A 25,172-nucleotide genomic window follows, 5' to 3' on the forward strand; every position below is an offset into this window, starting at 1 on the left:
TAGGATTTCTAATACCTCTTCCGTGTGAACTTCAATCCCACCTAGTCTAGTAGCCTGTTTCTCAGTATTCTCCTCAACAACATTGTCGTTTTCTAGAGTGAATAGTGTTGAAAAATATTCATTTAGTGCTTCCCCCCTCTCCTCTGACTCTGCACACAACTTACCACTACTCTCCTTGATTGGGCCTAACCTTACTTTCGTCATTCTTTTATTCCTTAAATACCTATAGAAAGCCTTAGGGTTTACCCTGATCCTATCCGCCAACAACTTCTCATGTCTCCTCCTGGCTCTTCTGAGCTCTCTCTTTAGGACTTTCCTGGCTACGTCGTAGCCCTCAAGCACCCTAACTGAGCCTTCATATCTCATCCTAACATAAGCCTTCTTCTTCCTCTTGACCAGAGATTCCACCTCCTTCGTAAACCATGGCTCCCACGCTCTACAGCTTCCTCCCTGCCCGACAGGTACATACTTATCTAGGACACACAGGAGCTTGTCCTTGAATAGGCTCCACATTTCTAATGTGCCCATTCTCTGCAGTTTCCTTCCCCATCCTAAGCTCCCTAAATCTTGCCTAATCTCATCATAATTGCCTTTCCCCCAGCTATAACTCTTGCCCAGTGGTATACACCTATCCCTTTCCATCACTAAAGTAAACATAACAGAATTGTGATCGCTATCACCAAAGTGCTCACCTACTTCCAAATCTAACACCTGGCTGGGCTCATTACCCAGTATCAAATCTAATATGGCTTTGTCCCTTGTTGGCCTGTCTACATACTGTGTCAGGAAGCCCTCCTGCACACACTGGACAAAAACTGACCCATCTATAGTACTCGAACTATAGTGTTCCCAGTCAATATTTGGAAAGTTGAAGTCCCCCATGATAACTACCCTGTCTCTCTCACTCCTATCGAGAATCATCTTTGCTATCCTTTCAATTCTCTGTTAACCTTAGATCCTGAAAAACCTTGCTGCCTACGTCTTAACTTTCAGCAACTCCCATTCCCTATGACCCCTGTGCTTACTGACCTATATTGGCCATTAGTCAAGCATTATTTTGATTTGACATTTTGTCAGATTTCTCAACTACTTCATCCATCACGTAACATTCTCCAAAATGAACAAACAGAATGTTCTGAACACTAACTATGAAAATGAGACAGACTTCAGACCACTTCTCTAAGATGGGCAGACTGCTTGTCACCCGAACGGCACATGCACCCATTCCACCCTATCCCAATAAAAATGATCACAGAGGAATTGTACAGAAAGGTAACTTGTTATAACACTGAAAGAACCAGGCTTTCATCAAATTTGGCACTCCTGTATTGAGTAAATCAATTTGACCTTCTAATTAGGGTGGCACGTGGCTAAGTGGTTAGCATTGTTACCTTATATCACCCACGACCCAGGTTCAATTCTAGCCTCAGGTGGATGTCTGTGTGGAATTTGCATATTCTCCCAGTGTCTCCAGTTTCCTGCCACAGTCCAAAGATGCGCCGGTTAGGTGGACTAGCCATGCTAAATTGACTATAATATATAGGGATGTGCAGGCAAGGTGGATTAGCCATGGGAAATACAGGGTTAGGGTAGGTGAGTGGGTCTGGTCGGGTTGCAGCAGGCCAAATGGCCTGCTTCCACTCTGGAGGGATTCTATGAATTGCTGAGTAGCGGAAAAATGTGTATCAATGTCATTTCCAGCTAATTCACTGACGCCATGAGCTCATCAATTGTTTCCCTGCACATGTCTCTCACAGAATTGTTGTTCTGCATTCATGAATTTTCAAATCTGTACTTTACATAGACCACACAAAGTTACATGTGGAAGATGGACTGGTTAAGTAAACACCAAACTGTACACAATAATAAAAATGTGATCCAAATATTTTTAAGGAACTAAACTTTTGATAAGCTAAAATGATTATAGAAAGTTCCACTGCAAGCATTTAAACTTGCTAGACCCTAATCATTTCATGAGCTGCTATATTGTATATCTGCCTGACTATTACAGCAAGAAATGATCTAGTAATATACCATTTTGACATTTCCTCCCCACTTGATGGCATTTATGGACAGGCCAAGCTGTAGGATTAATTATTTTTCAATAATTAATCATTTTGACTTGATTGAACAAGTGAGGAATCACATTATATTTGTTTGTAGTTAGTTGTAAACAGTTTCTGTAAGGCAAAAAAAACGCCACAGATCACAGTATGGTCATGGGCTTACAGTTTTATTGTTGTGTTATGGCTCAGGTTAATCTGGAGTTCTACTAACACGTGAAATGCTTTCAGGGAAAAGGATTTGACTCAAGGACACGGCTATATTTTAAGTTGTTTAGTTTTGTAACTTAGTGTGGACAGGAATTGCAGGTCTATACGTGGACACACACACATATATACACACATTCTTATATGGCATGTGCATAGGTAAGATATGTTACCTTGAAATCATGAATTCTGCAGTCTTGTAATTGTTTCAACTATTTTAGATATGTTAGCTGGACGTTTCAAATAATACTAAAACACTAGAGATTGACACTAGATGCTCAAGTAGACACATAAATGGCCTCATTGGTACCACGGCTTCTTGATTAAAATATACAGATTGGTAAGCTATGAGACAGGATGTTGCAGAACGGAATGAAGAAGACAGTAAGAAGTGATGTCACTAATATGATTAATCAGGAATTCAGCAGACACTATCTAGCCAATCCAAGAGAGATCATGAACTATTAATGCACCAAAATACAGTTAGAGTTGAGGATGTCTCTGGTCATACGCAGGGGATCTTGGCTAGCAAAGGTTAGTAAGTGTAGTTCTTCACGGTTCAGTGAGTAAGAAATGAGGACCAAAAACAGAAAGAGAACTTCCATGAATAGAACAGGAGATTTGAGACTGGTCAACCAAGATTGTGAACTGGCAACCCCAAAGTGGATCCACTGAAAAACAACTGTTCTTATTCAGTACTATTTATTTTGTACTTGTTGTGATAAAGTTAATAAATTCTGTAAAACTTGTGCAAACATTTGTACCTGGAATAGCCATAACAGAGACATGGGTTTCTCATGGGCAGGAATGGTTGCTGGATGTTCCAGAGTTTAGAGCATTTAAAAAGAATAGGGAGGGGGGAAAAAGAGGAGGGGATGTAGCACTACTAATCAGAGAGGGTATCACAGCTACAGAAGCTTCCATTGTCGAGGAAGATCTGCCTACCGAGTCAGTATGGGTGGAAATTAGGAACAGCAAGGGAGCAGTCACGTCGTTAGGGGTTTACTACAGGCCCCCCAATAGCAGCAGGGAGATTGAAGAAAGCATAGGTCGACAGATTTTGGAAAAGTGTGGACGCAGTAGGGTTGTTGTAATGGGTGACTTTAACTTTCCTAATATTGATTGGACCCTCCTTCGAGCAGATGATTTGAATGGAGCTGTTTTTGTAAGGTGTGTTCAGGAGGGTTTCCTAACGCAGTACGTTGACAGGCCGACGAGGGGAGAGGCCATTCTAGACTTGGTGCTCGGAAACGAGCCGGGGCAGGTATCAGATCTTGTGGTGGGACAGCATTTCGGTGATAGTGACCATAACTGCCTCACATTCTACATAGCTATGGAAAAGGAGAGGATTAGGCAAAATGGGAGGATATTTAATTGGGGAAGAGGAAACTATGACATGATTAGACATGAGTTAGGAAGCATGGACTGGGAGCAATTGTTCCATGGTAAGGGAACCATAGACATGTGGAGACTGTTTAAGGAACAGTTGTTGCGAGTGATGAGTAAATATGTCCGTCTGAGACAGGCAAGAAGGGGTAAGATAAAGGAACCTTGGATGACGAGAGCGATGGAACTTCTTGTGAAAAGGAAGAAGGTAGCTTACATAAGGTGGAGGAAGCTAGGGTCAAGTTCAGCTAGAGAGGATTACATGCAGGCAAGGAAGGAGCTCAAAAATGGTCTGAGGAGAGCCAGGAGGGGGCACGAGAAAGGCTTGGCAGAAGGAATCAGGGAAAACACAAAAGCATTTTAAACTTATGTGAGGAATAAGAGAATGGTCAAAGAAAGAGTAGGGCCGATCAGGGATAGCATAGGGAACTTGTGTGTGGAGTCTGAGGAGGTAGGGGAAGCCCTAAATGAGTTTTTTGCTTCTGTCTTTACGAAAGAAACGAACTTTGTAGTGAATGAAACCTTTGAAGAGCAGGTGTGTATGCTGGAATGGATTGAGATAGAGGAAGCTGATGTGCTGAAAATTTTGTCAAACATTAAAATTGACAAGTCGCCAGGCCCGGACCAGATTTGTCCTCGGCTGCTTTGGGAAGCGAGAAACGTAATTGCTTCGCCACTTGCGAAGATCTTTGCATCCTCGCTCTCCACTGGAGTCGTACCTGTGGACTGGAGAGAGGCAAATGTAATTCCTCTCTTCAAGTAAGGAAATAGGGAAATCCCCGGCAATTACAGACCAGTAAGTCTCACGTCTGTCGTCTGCAAGGTGTTAGAAAGGATTCTGAGGGATAGGATTTATGACCATCTGGAAGAGCATGGCTTGATCAAATACAGTCAACACGGCTTTGTGAGGGGTAGGTCATGCCTCACAAACCTTATCGAGTTTTTTGAGGATGTGACTAGAAAAGTTGATGAGGCTCGAGCTGTGGATGTGGTGTATATGGACTTCAGTAAGGCATTTGATAAGGTTCCCCATGGTAGGCTCATTCAGAAGGTCAGGAGGAATGGGATACAGGGGAACTTAGCTGCTTGGATACAGAATTGGCTGGCCAACAGAAGACAGCGAGTGGTAGTAGAAGGAAAATATTCTGCCTGGAAGTCAGTGGTGAGTGGGGTTCCACCCGGCTCTGTCCTTGGGCCTCTACTGTTTGTAATTTTTATTAATGACTTGGATGAGGGGATTGAAGGATGGGTCAGCAAGTTTGCAGACGACACAAAGGTCGGAGGTGTCGTTGACAGTATAGAGGGCTGTTGTAGGCTGCAGCGGGACATTGACAGGATGCAGAGATGGGCTGAGAGGTGGCAGATGGAGTTCAACCTGGATAAATGTGAGGTGATGCATTTTGGAAGGTCGAATTTGAAAGCTGAATACAGGATTAAGGATAGGATTCTTGGCAGTGTGGAGGAGCAGAGGGATCTTGGTGTGCAGATACATACATTCCTGAAAATGGCCACCCAAGTGGACAGGGTTGTTAAGAAAGCATATGGAGTTTTGGCTTTCATTAACAGGGGGATTGAGTTTAAGAATCGTGAGATCTTGTTGCAGCTCTCTAAAACTTTGGTTAGACCGCACTTGGAATACTGCGTCCAGTTCTGGTCGCCCTATTATAGGAAAGATGTGGATGCTTTGGAGAGGGTTCACAGGAGGTTTACCAGGATGCTGCCTGGACTGGAGGGCTTATCTTATGAAGAGAAGTTGACTGAGCTCGGTCTCTTTTCATTGGAGAAAAGGAGGAGGAGAGGGGACCTAATTGAGGTATACAAGATAATGAGAGGCATAGATAGAGTCGATAGCCAGAGACTATTTCCCAGGGCAGAAATGGCTAGCACGAGAGGTCATAGTTTTAAGCTGGTTGGAGGAAAGTATAGAGGGGATGTCAGAGGCAGGTTCTTTACACAGAGAGTTGTGAGAGCATGGAATGCGTTGCCAGCAGCAGTTGTGGAAGCAAGGTCATTGGGGTCATTTAAGAGACTGCTGGACATGCATATGGTCACAGAAATTTGAGGGTGCATACATGAGGATCAATGGTCGGCACAACATCGTGGGCTGAAGGGCCTGTTCTGTGCTGTACTGTTCTATGTTCTGTGTTCTATGTTCTAGATCTCGAAAATAATCAGAACCAGTAAACAATTTGATTCACTCTCTCAAACTTTTGTTTATAGTCATGATAAATTTAGGTTTTACTGTTAAAGTGGACTCCAAAATCTTATAAATATAGATGAAATACATATTTCTTCAAGCTACATTTTACTTTTTTCATAGTCCTAATTACCTTGTGGTTCTTTCACCCTGAACAACACAACCATGATGCTGTGACATTCTCACATTGTTTCTTCTTGCTATTATTTTGTTCTTTCACACCAAAGTACCTATCACTGAAGTGCACCAGCACAAAGCTAGAGTACAAAATACTTAATCAGTGTTGAACTTCAGAGGTGCTCCCAAGCACACAGAAGATCCTTCACATCGGATTTACCAATTCAAGGTCCCCGGACTGGGCTAATTTAAATATGTTTTGACAAAAACTAATACCCTGCAGGCAAATGTAGATTTGATTTGGAGAATCAAAAGAGGATATGGGTTTCACACACATTCAACATGCAGTTAATCAAAAGCAAAACACTAAAACGTACTTCCACATAAAACTAGCAAGCCTCCAAAAACTGAATTTTCAAGGGAATGTAGAGGGCGGCCTGAAGATAGAGTATGCTGGTATATCACAGTAAAGCTGTACAAGTATATAGCTAGCACACAACTATCTATGATCCATAATCCAAACCTCAATGAAGCTTCATGAGGTAGATGGCTGGTGCTTCCCCCAAATGTTCAGATAAAAAAGCATGAGAGTACTGAAAGAAAGTGTGATGAAATTAAAAATTACTTTCATACAGTGAAATTTACACTTCACAAAACTCAAGGGCATCTTTTACCAATTTTAAACAGGTAGTAATTGATACCATTTTGATTTGCTTTTCCATATTTCTCAGGTATTGCAAAGTCAGGACATTTAACATCTGATAATGTGAAGGCAGTATACTTCAGGTTCATGATTGCAAAACCATACACTTGACATGGGTGTATGAAGGGATCTGGGAGATGCCACATGAACTTGAGATTCAAATTCATATATTTTGTCAATAATTAAGCAGGAGTTCCTTACAGTTAAATGGAACAAATACGAACAAACTACCAGGCAGCATCTAACTTAACCTCATTAAAGGCGACTTTCTGAATGTAATGCAAATCAGAATTAATTTAAATTAGGTGAACTTTGATGTATTCAGGTATTTGTTAAATGTTTTCAGCTTAGATTGTGAGACTGAGCTAATATATTTTTGATAGAAATATAATGTCTAGATATAAACAAAGCTATTTGTAGCTTTATATAACTTGAACTTGCTCCGGAAAAATCACAGGAAAATATAGTTCCAAAATTCTGATCAAGAAATCCAAATTAGAAGATAGATAGTTCACAGATAATTTGTAAGTGACTCCGACAGCTTTTGAAAATAAACAAGAGCTGGGAAGAATGGATATAATATCTTATTACAAAGTTTCTGACAAAGTTACAGTTGTTTAAAAAGCCTGATAGGATGATCAGTGCCCATTGCTGCTTGAATTTCAGATTAGAGGGATTAGTCAATTAATTAGTTTCAAAGCTGCACTGTCTTTCTTGCAAATTTCAGCTTTTCGAGAAACACAAACAATTTATTTTCAAAATACAACATTCAGAGACCGAAATAGAAATCTCTTGCCAATGGATTCTTGGAAACCTCAGTTTCACTGTTTGTAACATATCGAACATTCAAGCAAATGAGTGGTATCTGCTATTGACATCTGGCAGTGAGAGGCCAAGAAGTCACTGGGGATAGAAGCAGGAGTAGTGAATTGTGATCATTAGCAAAAATGTTGGATGTTATAAAACATAAACACACCGTAGTTCCACCTGAAATTGAAAAGTATTTTTATTTATTCTATGGCTCTGCCAGCATCATTGCCCACAACACAGTCATGGGTGGGCAATGTGCCCGTATTAATAACATTCTGAAGTCAACAGCAAGGCAACATGTGAAAATGGCTCAAGCTAAATCATCTTTGAAATCCTACTACTTTCCTGCGGGGAAGAAGTGGTCTGCACTTTCTATATTTCACTAAAAACCTGTCCCTGATCAATACGAAGACTAGACGCGTAAACCGGTCCTACCATTTTAAAATGATGTCATTGCAAAATTAATAATAGAGCTTTTACATTAATAATATTCCCAGTGTACTTTCAGCAGCAAAAAGGGTTTGTAAGAAGTACATTAAAAAGTACATTTTGACATGCTCTGCACTACATATGCACAGTTTGTTAAGGAACTTAGCTAAAAAATATGATAAAAATTGGTTTGTTCATGTTTTAGGGAGAAAGAAACATTTTCATGGAAAGATACTACATTCTCCTTGAAAATAAGTTATCACATATACATCCAGGACAGGAAAATTTCTGGTCCAATATTATCCCTGTGTACTAATATTCAACCTATCCAGTTAAAATACAGGCATGTTACTAAAATGTATTTGAGTCGCCACACAACGTGTACAGGACTTAGGAGTACTTAGTCCAAGGAAAGCTGTTTGTTTTCGCTTTTTATGAAAAATCTTACCAATACTGTCATCAGAGAGACTTAGCAGGGTGCATGACTAATCCTTCCAGGAGTGCAAATGCTGCATTTCTATACTAATGGAAATAGTAATTTTCAAATGAAACAAGCCACTGCCACATAGAAATGTGTAAAGAGGATTTACTGGTACTTAGTTCCATGAACTTGATTCATGGAAAACTGTTCACTCATTCAGTTAAAGAGCTTAGGAAGATTCTCATGTGACAGGCTTAGCAATGAGCATCAGTAATCCTGCTAGCAGTGCAAATGGCACATTTCTATTTTAATGGTAAAGATTCTTCTCAAATGAAGCAAGTCACTGATAAGTAAAATAACAGAATCATATAAAATTAGTTAACTTCAGTAGTTTGTAAAAAAAAATTATATTTTCATTTTCCTTTTTGTTTATGAGTTTTGGGTTTCATTCCTAATTGCACTGAGGAAAGTGGCCTTCCGTGAAGCACAAAGTACATGTGCTGTAGGTATGTTCAGTGCTGTTGTGGAGAGTTTCAAATGGTTGGCCCAGCAAGAGTAAAAGGAACAGTAAAACATTTCCAAATCAGAACAATGTGAGTCCTGGTGGGAAACTTGCAAGTGGTATAATTCCCACACAGCAGCTGCCATTGACAGAGATTGCAGGTTTGGAAGGCACTTTTAAAGGAATCTTGATCAGCTGCTGCATTACATTTTGTAGATTAGAATTGTCCAATCCTTTTACATACTAAAAGAGGAGGAAGAGATACACATCAGTTTCTCTCTCACTTCTATGGGGCCTGTGTGAAAATTTCAAAAAGATAAGGTTCACCACAATAGTAAATATGATAATCAGATAAAAATCAATAATTTAAATAAATGACAAATTAATAAAAACATTTTGTTTTGGTTTAAGAAGCAAAAGTGAAGGGAGAGTCTGAGTTGTGGGTGCTGATCACCAGAGAGTGGCGGAGCAGGACTGAGACAAAGTTATGGAATTGAGTTCAATCAACCCTGCCTTTGGTAGTACACGCAGCAAGTTGGCCTCTAGGAAATCATAAATGTGTGGATCAGAAGTGGATCAGCCTTTCAGCCTGGGTTTTCTGACTTTCTGAACATCCTGTGTGGAGACAGGTAGGAAGAGAGAAAAGAGGATGGATGCTCTGTATCTGGTTCACTCTCAGTCTCAGGGTTCACATGCTCCCTGTCACGCCATCTCTTCATACCTCGTGCACTCATTGTCAATCCCTATCTTACTCATTCTCTGCTTATCGTTCATATACATTTCCTTTCCTTACTTCTGATACTTCTTTTCTTTCTCTAGTTTCCCTTTTGCTCTCACCCCTTTCCAGCTCCATTCCTCCCATTTCCTTTCTCTCTTGTTCTTAACCCTTGTTTCTCTCTCTTTCTTAGCCCTTTAATACTCTCTTACTATTCTCCCATTCAGACTCTCCCTGGCCCCTTAAGCTGCAAGAAAAATAATCTATGGAGCTCTGCCTTCCAAACATTTTCACCGCCATCAGTATGATTAGCCCACTATTAACATTTCTCAATGAAATTTCCAGTTTCCTTTTTATCAGAGTCTTTGAGTTTGGTAGGAGGTAATTTTGAGCCCTTTCCTGGAATCCCTAATGGCCACTAGGGTCACTGTAAGGCTAACCAATTAGAGAAGTGAAAAGGTGTTCAATACCAGATAACAAAATGTGGAGCTAGATGAACACAGCAGGCCAACAAGCATCTTAGGAGCAGGAAAGCTGACGTTTGGGCCTTGATCCTCCAATACCAAATGTGTTTATTGAAGAAGATAGGTTTTTCGCAAGGAAATATTTGATAGACCCAAATTGCATCTTTTTGGACTCCTTCAGGACATGGTACCTGTGCAGAAAGGAGAGCACTGCAGATCATGAAGAGGATTACCAGGGGATACAGCAGCATATAGATTGGTTGGAGGCTTGAGTGGAGAAATGGCAGATGGAGTTTAATACGGAAAAATATGAAGTGATGCATTTTGGAAGATCTGATACAGGTGGGAAGTCAACAGTAAATAGCAAAATCCTTAGTAGCATCAACATACAGAGGGGCCTAGGCAGACAAGTCCACCATTTCCTGCAACAAGTGGATAAGGTGGTCAAAAAGAAATTTAGCATGCTTGTCTTCATCAGTCAGAACACAGAGAATAAAAATTAACAAGTCACATTGCAGGTGTGTAGAAATTTAGTTAGGCCACATTTAGAATATTGTGTACAGTATTAGTCACCACACTACCAGAAGGATGTGAGGGCTTTGGAGAGGGTACAGAAATGGTGCACCAAGATGTTGTCTGATTTGGAGACTCTTAGATATGAGGGAATATTGGAAAAACTTGATTTATTTTCACTTGAACATCAGAGGCTGAGGGGGCGACTTGATAGAAATTTGTGACAGGCATGGATACAATGGATAGTCAAAGTCTTTTTCGCAGTTTAGAAATGCCAGTTACCAGAGGACATAAGTTTAAAGTTTAAAGGAGATGTGAGAGCCGAGTGATTTACATTGAGGGTGGTAAGTGACTGGAATGCGTTACCTGAGGAAGTGGTGAAAGTGAATATAGTAGTAACGTTTAAGAGTCACCTTGACAGAATAATTAATGGGCAGGGAGTAATGGGATACGAACAGTGTGGAGGCAAACAGCTTAGAAAGGCATCAAAGTGACTGAAGCTATACATGTTTATGGCTCTTCTAATCTGAGGCCATTCCTCTCCTGCATTTGTTGCTGAAAAGCTAACAACAGCAAATGTGAATGAGAAATGGCAGCTGATTGGATGAGCATCTCCTCACAGAAGCTTCCACTCAAATTTGTAACATGGGAAGAGCACCAAACAGGATCCCAGTCTGGTCGACAAGCTGTTGAAGATGGTACACGCTTTTGCCAATATGCATTAGTGTTGTGATACTGAATGTCTAAGGCAATGGATGGCCTGTCAATCTTTTTTTTGAATATTGATACAGCTGCTGACTTCCAGGAATTTCATCACACTTTTTGCTAATGTTTTGTAAATGGTGGACAAACACTGAAGAATCAGGGATGTGAGTCTCCCCAAATGAGTTCCCAGCTGCTGACCTAAGCTTGCAGCCACCAGTATTTATAATGACTGCTCCCATTCCGTTTTGGTCAGTGGTAACTCCCAGAATGTTGATGGTAGATGATTTTGCAACAATCGTGGTATTAAATGTCAAGGGGAGATAATTAATTTCTCTCTCTTACTGGAGATGACCATTGTCTTGTCCTTATGTGATGCTGTTATATGCGGTTAATCATCCCAAAGCTCATTTAAATTTTATTCCTGTCACAGGAAATTATAAGACTGTAAACCCAGGCTGAACATTAAATTATGTATCAAAACAGGTCATTTCCTTTCTTTCAGAAAAATGTATTTTATTTCCTGCACTAAACTACAAACTAAGCCTGAAACACTCTCGCTTGCTTTCAAATATTTATAGAAAATATATCTGAGTATGTAACCTCTTATTCCTGAGACTTTGATTTTTATTTTCCCATCACTAATCCTAGCAGATTGCCACATTGTCATGTGCAAATTATAATTCTTCCTTATGGATTAACAATATGATCTCCAGAGACTTTTAAAATTTTAAAAAAGCAATTCAAGCAACTGAAGAATGATGACAAGATTTCATTTTTTAATAAATTTACTCTAACAACAGAATAAGAGCATATTGACTAAAGACTATATTTGAGGGCACAGTATATACTAAACCTTGGGTCAGAACAATTCCCTTCTTATTTTTAGTATAATTTTTAAAAAACCCGCAGGTTTACATTACTCAGTCCTTTAAGTAAACATTTAATTCTCCCAGATTTAGTTCAACATTATTCTTCGCTTCCAAGAGCTTACTTCTGTTCTTTTTGTTTTGCAGTTTGGAAACAATAACTCCAGAACTGTCTTTCAAAATGCAAGATTTTTCTGAAAACTTTGCCCTCTAACTGAAGATAAGAAAATCATCCAGCTTTGTTTTAATTCCTCAGGAATTTGGTCTTTTCAATCCAACCATATGCTCCTACATATGTTCCATTGCAGACAACAACAGTCTTTCACCTTCTAGCTGCTCTCTCTCACACAGTCTGGCAGAGCAACTACATCGGAGAGTTTTCAGAGATATCTAAGAAGCCCTTTCATGCTAAAAGTACATTTCAATGACAATGTATATCATCACATGGGCCTTGTATTCAGGTAGCGATGCTGATTACTTATCCATGAGAGCCTAACTCTCTTTGATCTTGGAAATAAATGGATTGTTTAAACTATAAAAGTTTACAACCCAAAATTTTCAACTTGTTCTGGGACTTTGGCCATTGACAGCTCACTCAATGCTAACTGACAGGCTGCTGGTTTTATTCTAAAGCATAAATACTTTGCACCTTTCCCCAATCTTGTTTCCCTTCAATCTAAAGCTCCTGACTGCTAACACTTAACCAGGAGCAAAACGGCCTTTTAAAAGGAGGCAAAGGGTATCCCAGCAGTGGTGGGTATTTCCAGCTCGAGTGAGTGGGGAGAATCAGGCTAGCATTGAACAAAAGTAGTGTAACAGCAGTCTGGTAGGTAGTTAATGAGGTCAGTTTGGGAAGATAGTGTGAGAAATCTCACTAGGCCTTGCGAGTAAAAACCCTCTGTGAAACTCAATGAAAATGACACTTTCCTAAAATATTGTAAGATTCAGCACTGAGGAAAAGAAAGCATGATTAATCCAAAATTATACTGAACTGAATCACATTCCATTGAAACCTGGATGTTGTGTAGATCTTTTCAACTATTTTTAGAAGTAGAAGTGAACTTCTTCAGCACAATAATACCCTCAATTAAAGTACAATAAAATCAATTCATTAAGAGTGTTCACACTATGCTTCATGTTTCTATGACTTTATACAAAAGCTTTCACAAAAGAATCTATGCTGCATTGTCACAACACCACATAATTCTAGATTGAAAACAAAAAATGCTGGAAATCCCAGCGGAATAGGCTACACACTGACCAACCTGCTGTGATTTCCAGCATTTTTTATTTATAGTATATATTCCAGCATCTGCAGTAATTTGTTCCTTCATAATTCTAGAATATGTGTTCCTTTTTAAAAGGGACACTCCGACCACTGCATGTAAAAAAGGTGATAATGGAGAAAAATTGTAAGAAATATTCATATCAGAATAACCACAAAATGCATAAAAAAGAAATTATCCGAAACAAGGTCAATTACGTAATAGAACGTTGTATTATGTTTTTTTTGCCCATTAGTAAATTCTAGCTTTGAAAATTATGCAGCACAGCAACCTGACTAAAAAAATGCTTTCTAAAAAGGTAAATGTCCTCCACCGTAGGATATTCTTAAAACTACTGTGTCATAGAAAGGGTATATTATCAATTGATTCATTTATTACACTATCAAAAATTTATTAGCACTGGAAACATTAAAATGGATGTCTCTGGTCACAAACAAAATCACAATTCACAAAAAAAATCATACACTCTTTTCCTGTGTTTCAGCAGAATAGCTTAAAACTTTGCAATTGATCTTATGGAAACTGTGAGATGTTATTCATTGGTAACGGTTAAAGACATGAGCAAATCAATATCTTTCATGATATAATATTGGACGAGACGTCATCAGAAAAGCATACAAAGTCAAAGGGGAAATAAAATATAGCAAGGTTAAAAAAAAGTTACTTTTACAATCTAAGTGGGAAGAAAATTATATCATAAAAGGTGTTTCACGCAGTGATACTTCATACAATCATGCTTTAAGATGTGATTGACTAGGATAGTTCATACCATTTGCTGAAAATGTATAATCTGTCTCTTAGTGGTTATTATGTTTAATTTTTGGGGTGTTGTTAATATTGTATAAAGTAATGGTTCCGAAAGTGTTAATGTTGGAGACCATACTAAGTTCATACAATGTGATAGTACCACAAGGAGATTTGGGTGGGAAAAGGCAGGTTATTTTAGGATCTTGCAGGTTAGAGACCTATATCCACAGGTCCTCATGACAATGCCTGACTTACTAATGTACCTTTTACCTAATTTCTTTCACACAATAAACTATATCTTGTTTCAGACAAGGGCTCTCCATCACTGTAAACTAAGTTGACCATTAGACCCAGTCAAGGATAGAGAATAGCAATGATAACTAGCCAACCATGAGCTGGTAGTGATTAGCATAATAGCACATACAATATTGATTTGGGCAAACAACCCTTTTTCTTAAAGCTGTAATGATGGTTTCCCAAATTACAGTGCTTGGTTTCAAAGAATTATAATCCAGAAGAGATAATTCCATAAAATTAGATTAAAGCAATATTAGTCTGCCTGCATCCATTCAATAAATATTGCTAGGTAATTCAAAAAAATTAAAAAGCTCCACAAATTAAAAATAAATTAAGTCATGGATATTGATCATGAAAATTAGGCAATGTAGTACCACAAACATCTAAGTCCAGCTGGGAAACATTAATTTCTATAAGATGCAATTTAAAACATTTACACAAATAAAATTTGAAATTTGCTGCTAGTTCAGTTACTCAAAGAACTGTAGTCTGGCATTGTAGACAAGCATATTGCGATTAATTTTCAGGTGACAGCTATCATGGAAATGTCCTTCAACTATTTGAACAAGAACTTTATGTTATTGTCAGAATGAGAGGGAACTACTAAAATAACTGTTTCCTTCTGTTATTGTCCATAAACAAAGTCATTTTCGAAAAACAGAAAAATGCATTTCATAAGTCCTTGGTGTGTAAGCAAGTGAGGAACCAGCAACAAGCTCTTAACGGGTTTAAATAAAGAAGTTATTTCTTCATATATGCATTCTGAAAATCTAAAGCTACGCCACTCATTCATTCACAGTCATTAACACACACTCAAGGAAAATACCAGTACAGGTATTTTTACGAGCTTCAAAATAACAGAACAGTCTATAATTCACGCAATTGCCTCATCATGGAAAATACTTTTGCAGACCGGGCACAGCAGGAGTAGTACATTTTGCAGACTGGATGACGAAGGGTTTTTTGCTCCTGAAATGTTGCTCGGTGAATTAAATATCCAGAGTCAGACAAAATACTTGCAGGATTCTCTCAAAGATATGGTGCTGAATTTTACATTTTTCTGGGTCTGAATTGAGAGAGATTTTCGGAATGTTTGTCACCACAGGCTTCGTGATTTTTCTCACTATATCTTGCCAAACTCAACTCATTTATCATGCTCCAATGGCATGTTCACACCCATTTTCTGCCTTATCTCATCACATGCCGTTCTTGGAACAACTCACGAAACACCAGATATCACGGAATTCACCAGCACTCTTTGTGCCCATGCCATCTTTAAAAGCCTGTTGTGCACCTGGTCAAGCACTGTCTGGAGCTGCCCTGTATTGCTGCTGACATTTGTTCCAGACCTGGTAGATCTATTGGTGCCTCATTTTGCAAGCAGGGTCCTGGAAGTCCTGTTGCATGGGTTAGTGCAAATGCAGGACTTTATCCTCTCCCAGGACCAGCAATGGAGGTCAATTCACCAGACCATGCCAGGCTAATACTAGGTTCCTACCTGGGTCAGTGCAGTCTCAATCATCCAGAGGAACGCACAGCAACACAGGAAGAAAGTCACTGGCCTTCTTCACTGCACCAACCAAGTGTCACCACCTCGCCAATACCTTGCACTCACAGTCGTTTCTTTTTTTCCCACTACTGCTTTGTTAAAACCCCTCAAAACAAAGTCAGTCTTGCATAGTAAATTGTTACAGATCAACTCCATCATAAAACTTTAGAGGATGAGTGTCCATGGGGATCTTCTTGGATTTCTGTGGTCCAGCTTTTTTCTGCTGGTTTCCACAACTCTTCTCCTTATTTAATGGCAGGTTATCAGAAGAATCTCCAAAGAAATCATCCACATCCTTCAAAGTGCAATCACGAGAGATAAACTGTTATTAAAATGGTATATCAAGGAAGCAGTATCATTACACTTCCTTTCACACTTCATCTGTAAATTGATATCTGTTTCCTGTCTAGAATATGAACAGATTTCTTCCCGCAGTTGCTCATTTTCTGTATCAAGGTCATTCTCTGATAAAGGAAGGTATTAATTTCTGACAATTTCTTCAAACTAGTTATTTGATGCATGAATGTAATCATTCTGATTTGAATTATCTGAAATTCAGTTAAATAGTCAATATTTATAGAACTCGACTCATGCTGTTGTTTCAAAATACAATAAAACAATATTCACTGCATTTGATCTATAAAAATACCGATTATTGTTACAAACGACAATGACTGTGATCTAAATATTTCGTACATTAACCACAAGAATATGGGTAGTAACAATGTAGAAGTTAATCCAGGTTAACGTTATAATGGTTTAGTGAGTAATACCCTTGGGCATAATAAGCATTGAAGCCGACAAAACCATGGATGCTTGTTCCACACAAATAAGCATTCACACAGCACAGCCATAAGATTTGTCGATTTTATTGTGGATGTTCACCTTCTATAATCACAGCTGTGTCCCTTCCACTGTTGGTTTCAAATTCTACTTATCTTCTTACTGAATGAGTCAAGATCATGACAGAAATTCAAAAAACAGACTGGCTTGTACTTACAGAAGGAAGACAATATTTCTCCTAGCATATGCTCATTTTTAGATTGAGGAATCATTTGTGTTGCATAGTGGAAATACCACGATGCATCTCAATATAGGCGATTAGTACTCCACTTTTCATCTGCTCCCCTCAATAATTTCCATAACTTGCTTTAAGGCAATTATGAAACTGACAGTAAGGAGTAATGTATAAATAATCCATAAAGTAATAATATAAATTCTGATAATGATTAACAGTATCATGCTATATTTAACAACCCACAGGCCACAATTTTCCCAGTAATAAACCTCAATCCTCTTAACAAAAGAAACATAACTTATGAGATCACAGATGTGCTTATTTAATTTTCAACAGCATAATGCACAACCTAGAAATATTTAAACATCTAATTAAAGTCGTAGTCACAGGAGTTATTATTGCCACTTGTATTGCAACTCTGTTTACTCAAACAAAATCCCTTGACCCTCCATCTTTGAAAATACTGACCCATTTCCAACTGCCTTTCCTTGCTGAAACCCTTGAAGATCATGTCACCTCCAAAATGCAATTCATTTTTCATCAAACTCCATGCTTGGATCCCCCAATCAGATTTAAGCCCTGTCTTGATATTGAAAGCATTCCTATCAAAATTATAAACACCGTTCATTATGGATTAAACAAAAGTAAATCTTCCCTCCTCATCCTTCTCGAACTTTTGGCAGCGTTTGACATTTTTTACCACATCCTCCTCTGACATCTGCTGTCCAGCTGGATGGGGCTGCGCTCATCTGGTTCCATTCTTATTCACTGAATCAGAACCATTGTGTCAGCCAAAATGACATTTCTTCTTGTCCCAACATCATTACCTCTGGTGTCCTCCAAGGATCCACCTTTGGACCCTTCCTACTGCTAATTTGCATGATGCCCTTAGTGACATCATCAGAAGGTACACTATTTGTTTTCACAGATAGAGTGAATATACCTGACTCTACCTCACCATCACTTCACTCAGTTCCTCCAATATTATTCAATTATCAGACTATTTAACTGACATGCAGAATTGGAAGGGTGGATACATCCTTCAATTAAATATTTGAAAGACTAAAGCCATTGTTTTCAGTGACTCCTCCAAACTCAGTTCTGTAGCTACCTGCTCTATTTCACTGGCAACAGTCTGAGATTAAAACAGTCTACAACCTTGACCCACAATATTGTGCAGTCAGAGAAACTCCGAGTGTACTCAAAACAGAGCTGAGAATCCAGGTATGAAAATTCTGCCCCCATTTACAAGTTGGATCTTTGACAATTTGAGAACAGGGACAGGATATGACTCACAAATTGAGGAACCCAGACAGGGACATTTGAACTCTTTTTATTTGAAGTGGCATTATGAACATAAATGTTTTTATATGAGGTTAAGTACTTGAGGGGATTGCATGCACTGAATGAGGTTTCATGAGTGTGTATTTATTATAAATATATCAGATTTCAATCTATATATATCTAAAACTTTATTTTATCCTATTTCAGTATGGGTCCTGAGGTCCCCAGTATCCATACTGGATACAAAGTATATTTGCATGGATGGTGAAAGTCAGTGGAGGCCTTACACTACATAAAGAGCCATGTGTTCTCGCAACTAAAGATCTGCATTACTGCCAATTTTAATTATGAATAAATGTGGACATTTTAACAACTATCAGGAGGAGAAGGATCAAGAAATATCTCCAGCTTCAAGCTCAAGAACATAAAGGACAAGGCTAAAGCATATGCAATCACCATGAGCCATCACAGATGTCAGGTCTTCAGCTAATTCTGTTCAGTCAAAGCGCCACAAAGAATCAGCTGACTTGCAGAACACAAAAATGATAAAAGCCCATAAATGTACCAGTTGAGCACCCCTACTAGTAACAATAGAAAACAGAATCAGAGAATTCTAATGGTACAGAAATAGGCCATTCAGCCTATCAGGCCTGCATCAGTTGTATTGCCTAGTACTAACCTCCTCTGTTCTCCCTCTTCCCTGCGCATTATGTTGTCCCAATAATTACCGAAGCCTTCTTGAATGCAATAATTTAACCTGCCTCAACCATATTTTCGACCATTGTAGTCTGAAGATGTGCAGGTTCGGTGGTCTGGCCATGCTAAATTACAATGTAGTGACTGGGATGTGCAGGTTAGGTGGATTAGCCATGGTAAATGAGGGGTTATAGGGATAGATTGGTGAGCGCTGGGATTGGGTGGAATGCTCTTTGGAGAGTTGGTGCAGACTCAGTGGGCTGAATTGCCTCTTTCTGCACTGTTGTGATTCAATGATTCTTTGCTAATGGAGTGGATAAGGGGTCATTAGGCCTTATTTGTAAAAATAAAAGATGAGTGTGAAACTGCAGAATTGCAGTAGGTGAACTATTAGAAGGAAAGTGAATATTTTAGTTGCATTATTGCACAAATTGCACAGAAAGTCATCATCCGTTTAAGACAGCTAGATGATATCGCAAATGTGATGCTGTGTTTTAAAGGTTTTCATTTACTCTCTGTACAACCAGTCAGATTAATAGCCAGTTAGTCAACTGTTTATACAATATATAGTAATATAAACAAGTATAGAATACAGACAACACGTAAATCTGAAATGATATGTTCGTGTACATGGCTGTTGTTAATAAAGTTCCAGATATCTGTGCCAGCAAGAAAGTGGTAGAGGTGACACGGGCTGTCATTTAGAAAACCATGTGGCATTGTTTCTAAACTTTGGGGAAAAAAAAGTAACACCTAAAAGTGCACATATATCGGAACTTAGGGGGTCCAGGAGAAACTATGGCTGATATAACTTGGAAAGTTGTGACAAAAGGAAAAGAGCGATTGTTTCTGAGTACTAACTTGTACAATTTTTATGCTAATTAACTCTCTGACTAAATTATAGAATGTGAGTCTGCATCTGGTAGAGTAGAATAGAAGAATAGGGCAAAAATCATGAATGAGGTAGGTTGGTGTATACCTCTGTCCCACTTGGATTTTTTATCAAGGGGTCTGTCTATCTCTCACTCTCTTTAATTTCTTCCATATTCTTTTAAAATACATAAATTATTAGATACTTTTTTTCATTTATTTATCCACTAAAATTAAATATCATAGAATATTCAATCTCATAAAACTTTCAAAATAATTGACTATAAATTTAAACATTAAAAACTTAGGAATGCTTATTTTGAAAGTATTTAAGTAAAAAATTTCTCAAACGTTATTGGGAAATGGGATGAGCCAATGTATTTGGTTTAACATAATGAGCCCAGGGAAGTACACAACTGAAAAGAGTGATAAAGAAAAATGAGCCAAAATCTATTATGCTCTGCCTTAACACTTCTGAAGCAGTTAATGAGCCGACCAACCAGTACAGATGTGGAAAATTTCATTCAACTATTTGGACTGCTCAACCATCCCCAAGAATATTTCAAGGACAAGTAAGAGTCCTTTAGATGCACTGCATAAGTCCTTGCAGAGCAAGCAAATTTCTTTTTGGCTGGTGACTGTGCAGAAGTGACTATCTTAATAGTAAATAGGTCATGGTTGGAAGAGAAAATGAAACTCTGCAATATAAAAGATACAATACTACTGTAATGAGGCAGCATAAGACATATAAAGAGAAGGAAATGTTATATTTGTAAAATATGAATATATAGGAATAGATTCCTCAGACACAACAGTATTCAAAGAAATTAGCAAGTAAGATGCTAACTGTGAAAATAGAAGGGTTGCGCTAATAATTTGTGTCATACACAGAGAATCTACTAAAAGAAGTCATTGTGAATTGTCAAATTGGCCTGGCCTATTCTTGATAAATTTTGTTTTACAGATAGGCATAAACACAATAGATAATGCAGGTGGAAGTCTCAACAAAATAGACATTCATCTCATAAGAAATCTACATTAGAGCTGCTTATGAGAAGGCTTTCAGAGCTATGCCGATTCTTGATAGCTGAAAATTCATATACCAAATAATAACATGTTTGATTGTTGAAAAGTAGCCACTCATACTAACTGTATTCAAGCTTATAATTAAACAATGACAGAGCTGTATCTGCATGGATTATTGTGCTCCTTTATTCAAAAAGCAGATTTTTTGGATCTTTGATCTCTATTACATTAGAAGTTCATAATGTTGGTAATTAGAATGACACAAAGTCACCAAGGCTACTGAGACTGGATTAGCAATAGTAACAATTGATGAAAAGCCAATAGATCACTGACATCTACTTTCAAATGGTGGAACAGCATGGCCAGAGTGAAAAATTCACGAATCACACTGTTTATGATGATGGAAAGTTATGAAAGGTCATCCTCAAGAAGGGCAGTTTGTACTGCTGTCAGCAGTTGAGCATGAGGTTTTTTCACTATTTGAATAAGCTATATCTCTTATGGAAATATTCCATGTACTTTCAGCTGCTAGTAAAGCTTTGAGCTCAAAATTGCAAGCGTGAGTCATATTAAGCTTCAACCTTCCGGAGAATTGATCTTTTAAATACAAGATCGCCACATTAAAAAAAGTTTAAAATGGCTTGTATTTAAAATGCAAATACTAAAAGCCAGATCAGATGTTGGTCAACAACTGATCATTTCACCTTGCCTCATTTATAAGTACCTGTACAACAAATGTTTCCTGAGAAGCCTTTCAACAGTAGACCAAATTAAAATCTTTTACTTCAACTGGAATAAGTTGAAGAGATATGGGAACACAGAGGAAGATACCGCCAGAACAATTTACAACTATTTACAGCTTTAGAATAAACACACAGCAAGCCTGTTGGGTCAAATGCATTAGTTTCATCTGCTCCTGGGTTCTTTAAACTGCTGGCATTAAGAAGGCCCTCATTGTGTAAAAAACCTAAAGATGAACTTCATGCTAACAAAGTGTGAAGCTGGATGAACACAGCAGGCCAAGTAGCATCTTAGGTTCATCCAGCTCCACACTTTGTTATCTCAGATTCTCTGGCATCTGCAGTTCCCATTATCTCTGATGAACTCCATGGTCATTTTTTGGAAGGGGAGGGAAATAGTCTCAGGCAACAAATGATTTTGAAAGATCCTTTTGCAACAGAAGAAAGTTTTGAAGGTTTTTAAAGAGAGTGATACAATTCCAAGGGAGAAGTAATGTTCAGATAAAATGGCCTGTGGCTTTTTAAAAAAAGTTTGTGATGAACGAAATTCTGTTTTGCCTCAGATTTTAAGAATTGCTTTTCCAAGTATATTGATGTTAGCTTTGTCTTTTTTATTCACTCATAGGATGTAAGTATTGCTGGCTGGCCAGCATTTATTATCTATCCTTAGTTGCTCTTAAGAAGATAGTGGTGAGCTGCCTCCTTGAATCGCTGCAGTCCATCTGCTGTAGGTTGACCCACAACACTGTTAGGGATGGAATTTCACCCAGCGACAGTGAAAGAACGGTGATATATTTCCAAGTCAGGATGGTGAGTGGTTTGGAGGGGAACTTCAAGGCCTTCAAGGCGATGGTGCTCCATTGTATATGCTGCTGTTGTACTTTAAGATGGAAGAATTTTTCAAGAGCAGTTACTGGAGTTCAAATTTCCATACCAAGCACAATGTAGTGCTGAGACAACAAGGTGTAGAACTGGATGAACACAGCAGATCAAGCAGCATCAGAGCAGCAGGAAAGCTGACGTTTCGGGTCTAGACCCTTCTTCAGAAATCTGAAGAAATCAGATTTCTGAAGAAGAGTCTAGACCCGAATCATCAGCTTTCCTGCTCCTCTGATGTTGCTTGACCTGCTGTGTTCATCCAGCTGTACATGTTGTTATCTTAGATTCTCCAGCATCAGCAGCTCCTACTATCTCTGCAACAATACAGCGCTACAAGTTTCATCATCAGAATTGAGAGAGATGAATAATTCAAACTTAAGCAATGCTGTAAGATAAAACAAATAAATTGTCAGCAATCAAAATGTACGGGAGCAGACAAAAGTAACATTCCCAAGAAATAGATGTTGCACTTCTAACAATTTACTCCTTTTCATGAATGCTGTCTGCGTGCTTTGAAATCGAGAACCCTTATCAATTTGGCATGACAGTAAATGACATTTGGCAGTGTACTCTGCTCTTCCTCACATTGTGCTCTGTGGCTAGTTTTAAACAGACATCTTTGCTGCTCTGCTTTGGACATACCCAGGTATGTAAATGCCTTTGAAATCACAGGAGTTTGTAAGCAATCAATGGAGGTGTGAGAATTCAAACTTTCAGAGAGGACAGCAGATAGGAGGTTAAACATCAAAACAATTGGCTTTTGTACTCTGGGAAACCCTTGATTTCTCAAAACTAGCAGCATAATTTGGAGATAATGGGAACTGCAGATGCTGGAGAATCCAAGATAATAAAATGTGAGGCTGGATGAACACAGCAGGCCAAGCAGCATCTCAGGAGCACAAAAGCCGATGTTTCGGGCCTAGACCCTTCATCAGAGAGGGGGATGGGGTGAGGGTTCTGGAATAAATAGGGAGAGAGGGGAAGGCGGACCGAAGATGGAGAGAAAAGAAGATAGGTGGACAGGAGAGTATAGGTGGGGAGGTAGGGAGGGGATAGGTCAGTCCAGGGAAGACGGACAGGTCAAGGAGGTGGGATGAGGTTAGTAGGTAGATGGGGGTGCGGCTTGGGGTGGGAGGAAGGGATGGGTGAGAGGAAGAACAGGTTAGGGAGGCAGAGACAGGTTGGACTGGTTTTGGGATGCAGTGGGTGGAGGGGAAGAGCTGGGCTGGTTGTGTGGTGCAGTGGGGGGGGGGGGACGAACTGGGCTGGTTTTGGGATGTGGTGGGGGAAGGGGAGATTTTGAAACTGGTGAAGTCAACATTGATACCATTAGGCTGCAGGGTTCCCAGGCGGAATATGAGTTGCTGTTCCTGCAACCTTCGGGTGGCATCATTGTGGCACTGCAGGAGGCTCATGATGAACATACCATCTAAAGAATGGGAGGGGGAGTGGAAATGGTTTGCGACTGGGAGGTGCAGTTGTTTGTTGCGAACTGAGCGGAGGTGTTCTGTAAAGCGGTCCCCAAGCCTCCGCTTGGTTTCCCCAATGTAGAGGAAGCCACACCGGGTACAGTGGATGCAGTATACCACATTGGCAGATGTGCAGGTGAACCTCTGCTTAATGTGGAATGTCATCTTGGGGCCTGGGATAGGGGTGAGGGAGGAGGTGTGGGGGCAAGTGTAGCATTTCCTGCGGTTGCAGGGGAAAGTGCCGGGTGTGGTGGGGTTGGAGGGCAGCGTGGAGCGAACAAGGGAGTCACGGAGAGAGTGGTCTCTCCGGAAAGCAGACAGGGGTGGGGATGGAAAAATGTCTTGGGTGGTGGGGTCGGATTGTAGATGGCGGAAGTGTAGTAGGATGATGCGTTGTATCCGGAGGTTGGTGGAGTGGTGTGTGAGAACGAGGGGGATCCTCTTTGGGCGGTTGTGGCGGGGGCGGGGTGTGAGGGATGTGTTGCGGGAAATGTGGGAGACACGGTCAAGGGCGTTCTCGACCACTGTGGGGGGAAAGTTGCGGTCCTTGAAGAACTTGGACATTTGGGATGTGCGGTTGTGGAATGTCTTATCGTGGGAGCAGATGCAGCGGAGGCGGAGGAATTGGGAATAGGGGATGGAATTTTTGCAGGAGGGTGGGTGGGAGGAGGTGTATTCTAGGTAGCTGTGGGAGTCGGTGGGCTTGAAATGGACATCAGTTACAAGCTGGTTGCCTGAGATGGAGACTGAGAGGTCCAGGAAGGTGAGGGATGTGCTGGAGATGGCCCAGGTGAACTGAAGGTTGGGGTGGAAGGTGTTGGTGAAGTGGATGAACTGTTCGAGCTCCTCTGGGGAGCAAGAGGCGGCGCCGATACAGTCATCAATGTACCAGAGGAAGGGGTGGGGTTTGGGGCCTGTGTAGGTGCGGAAGAGGGACTGTTCTACGTAACCTGCAAAGAGGCAGGCATAGCTGGGGCCCATGCGGGTGCCCATGGCCACCCCCTTAGTCTGTAGGAAGTGGGAGGAGTCAAAAGAGAAGCTGTTGAGGGTGAGGACGAGTTCAGCTAGGCGGATGAGGGTGTCGGTGGAGGGGGACTGGTCGGGCCTGCGGGACAGGAAGAAGCGGATGGCCTTGAGGCCATCTGCATGCGGAATGCAGGTGTATAGGGACTGGACGTCCATGGTGAAGATGAGGTGTTGGAGGCCAGGCCTG

At 39.8% G+C, this 25,172-nt stretch overlaps 1 protein-coding gene across 6 annotated transcripts in view; it reads right to left on the bottom strand.

Annotated features, from left to right (window-relative positions):
* Positions 1-25,172, bottom strand: part of immp2l (inner mitochondrial membrane peptidase subunit 2) — a 507,249-nt gene that overhangs the window by 316,912 nt on the left and 165,165 nt on the right. Inside the window, exon 4 of one of the 6 annotated variants that reach the window (XM_048548875.2) lies at positions 22,851-22,875. The exons of the other annotated variants lie outside the window; for them this stretch is intronic. Coding sequence (XP_048404832.1) covers positions 22,866-22,875 — 10 coding nt within the window. The 3' untranslated portion in view covers positions 22,851-22,865. Of the gene's footprint in view, positions 1-22,850; positions 22,876-25,172 lie in introns of those variants that run through there. 6 annotated transcript variants of the gene reach the window in all.

This window comes from Stegostoma tigrinum, chromosome 18 (genome assembly GCF_030684315.1).
Source record: "Stegostoma tigrinum isolate sSteTig4 chromosome 18, sSteTig4.hap1, whole genome shotgun sequence".
NCBI lineage: Eukaryota > Metazoa > Chordata > Chondrichthyes > Orectolobiformes > Stegostomatidae > Stegostoma > Stegostoma tigrinum.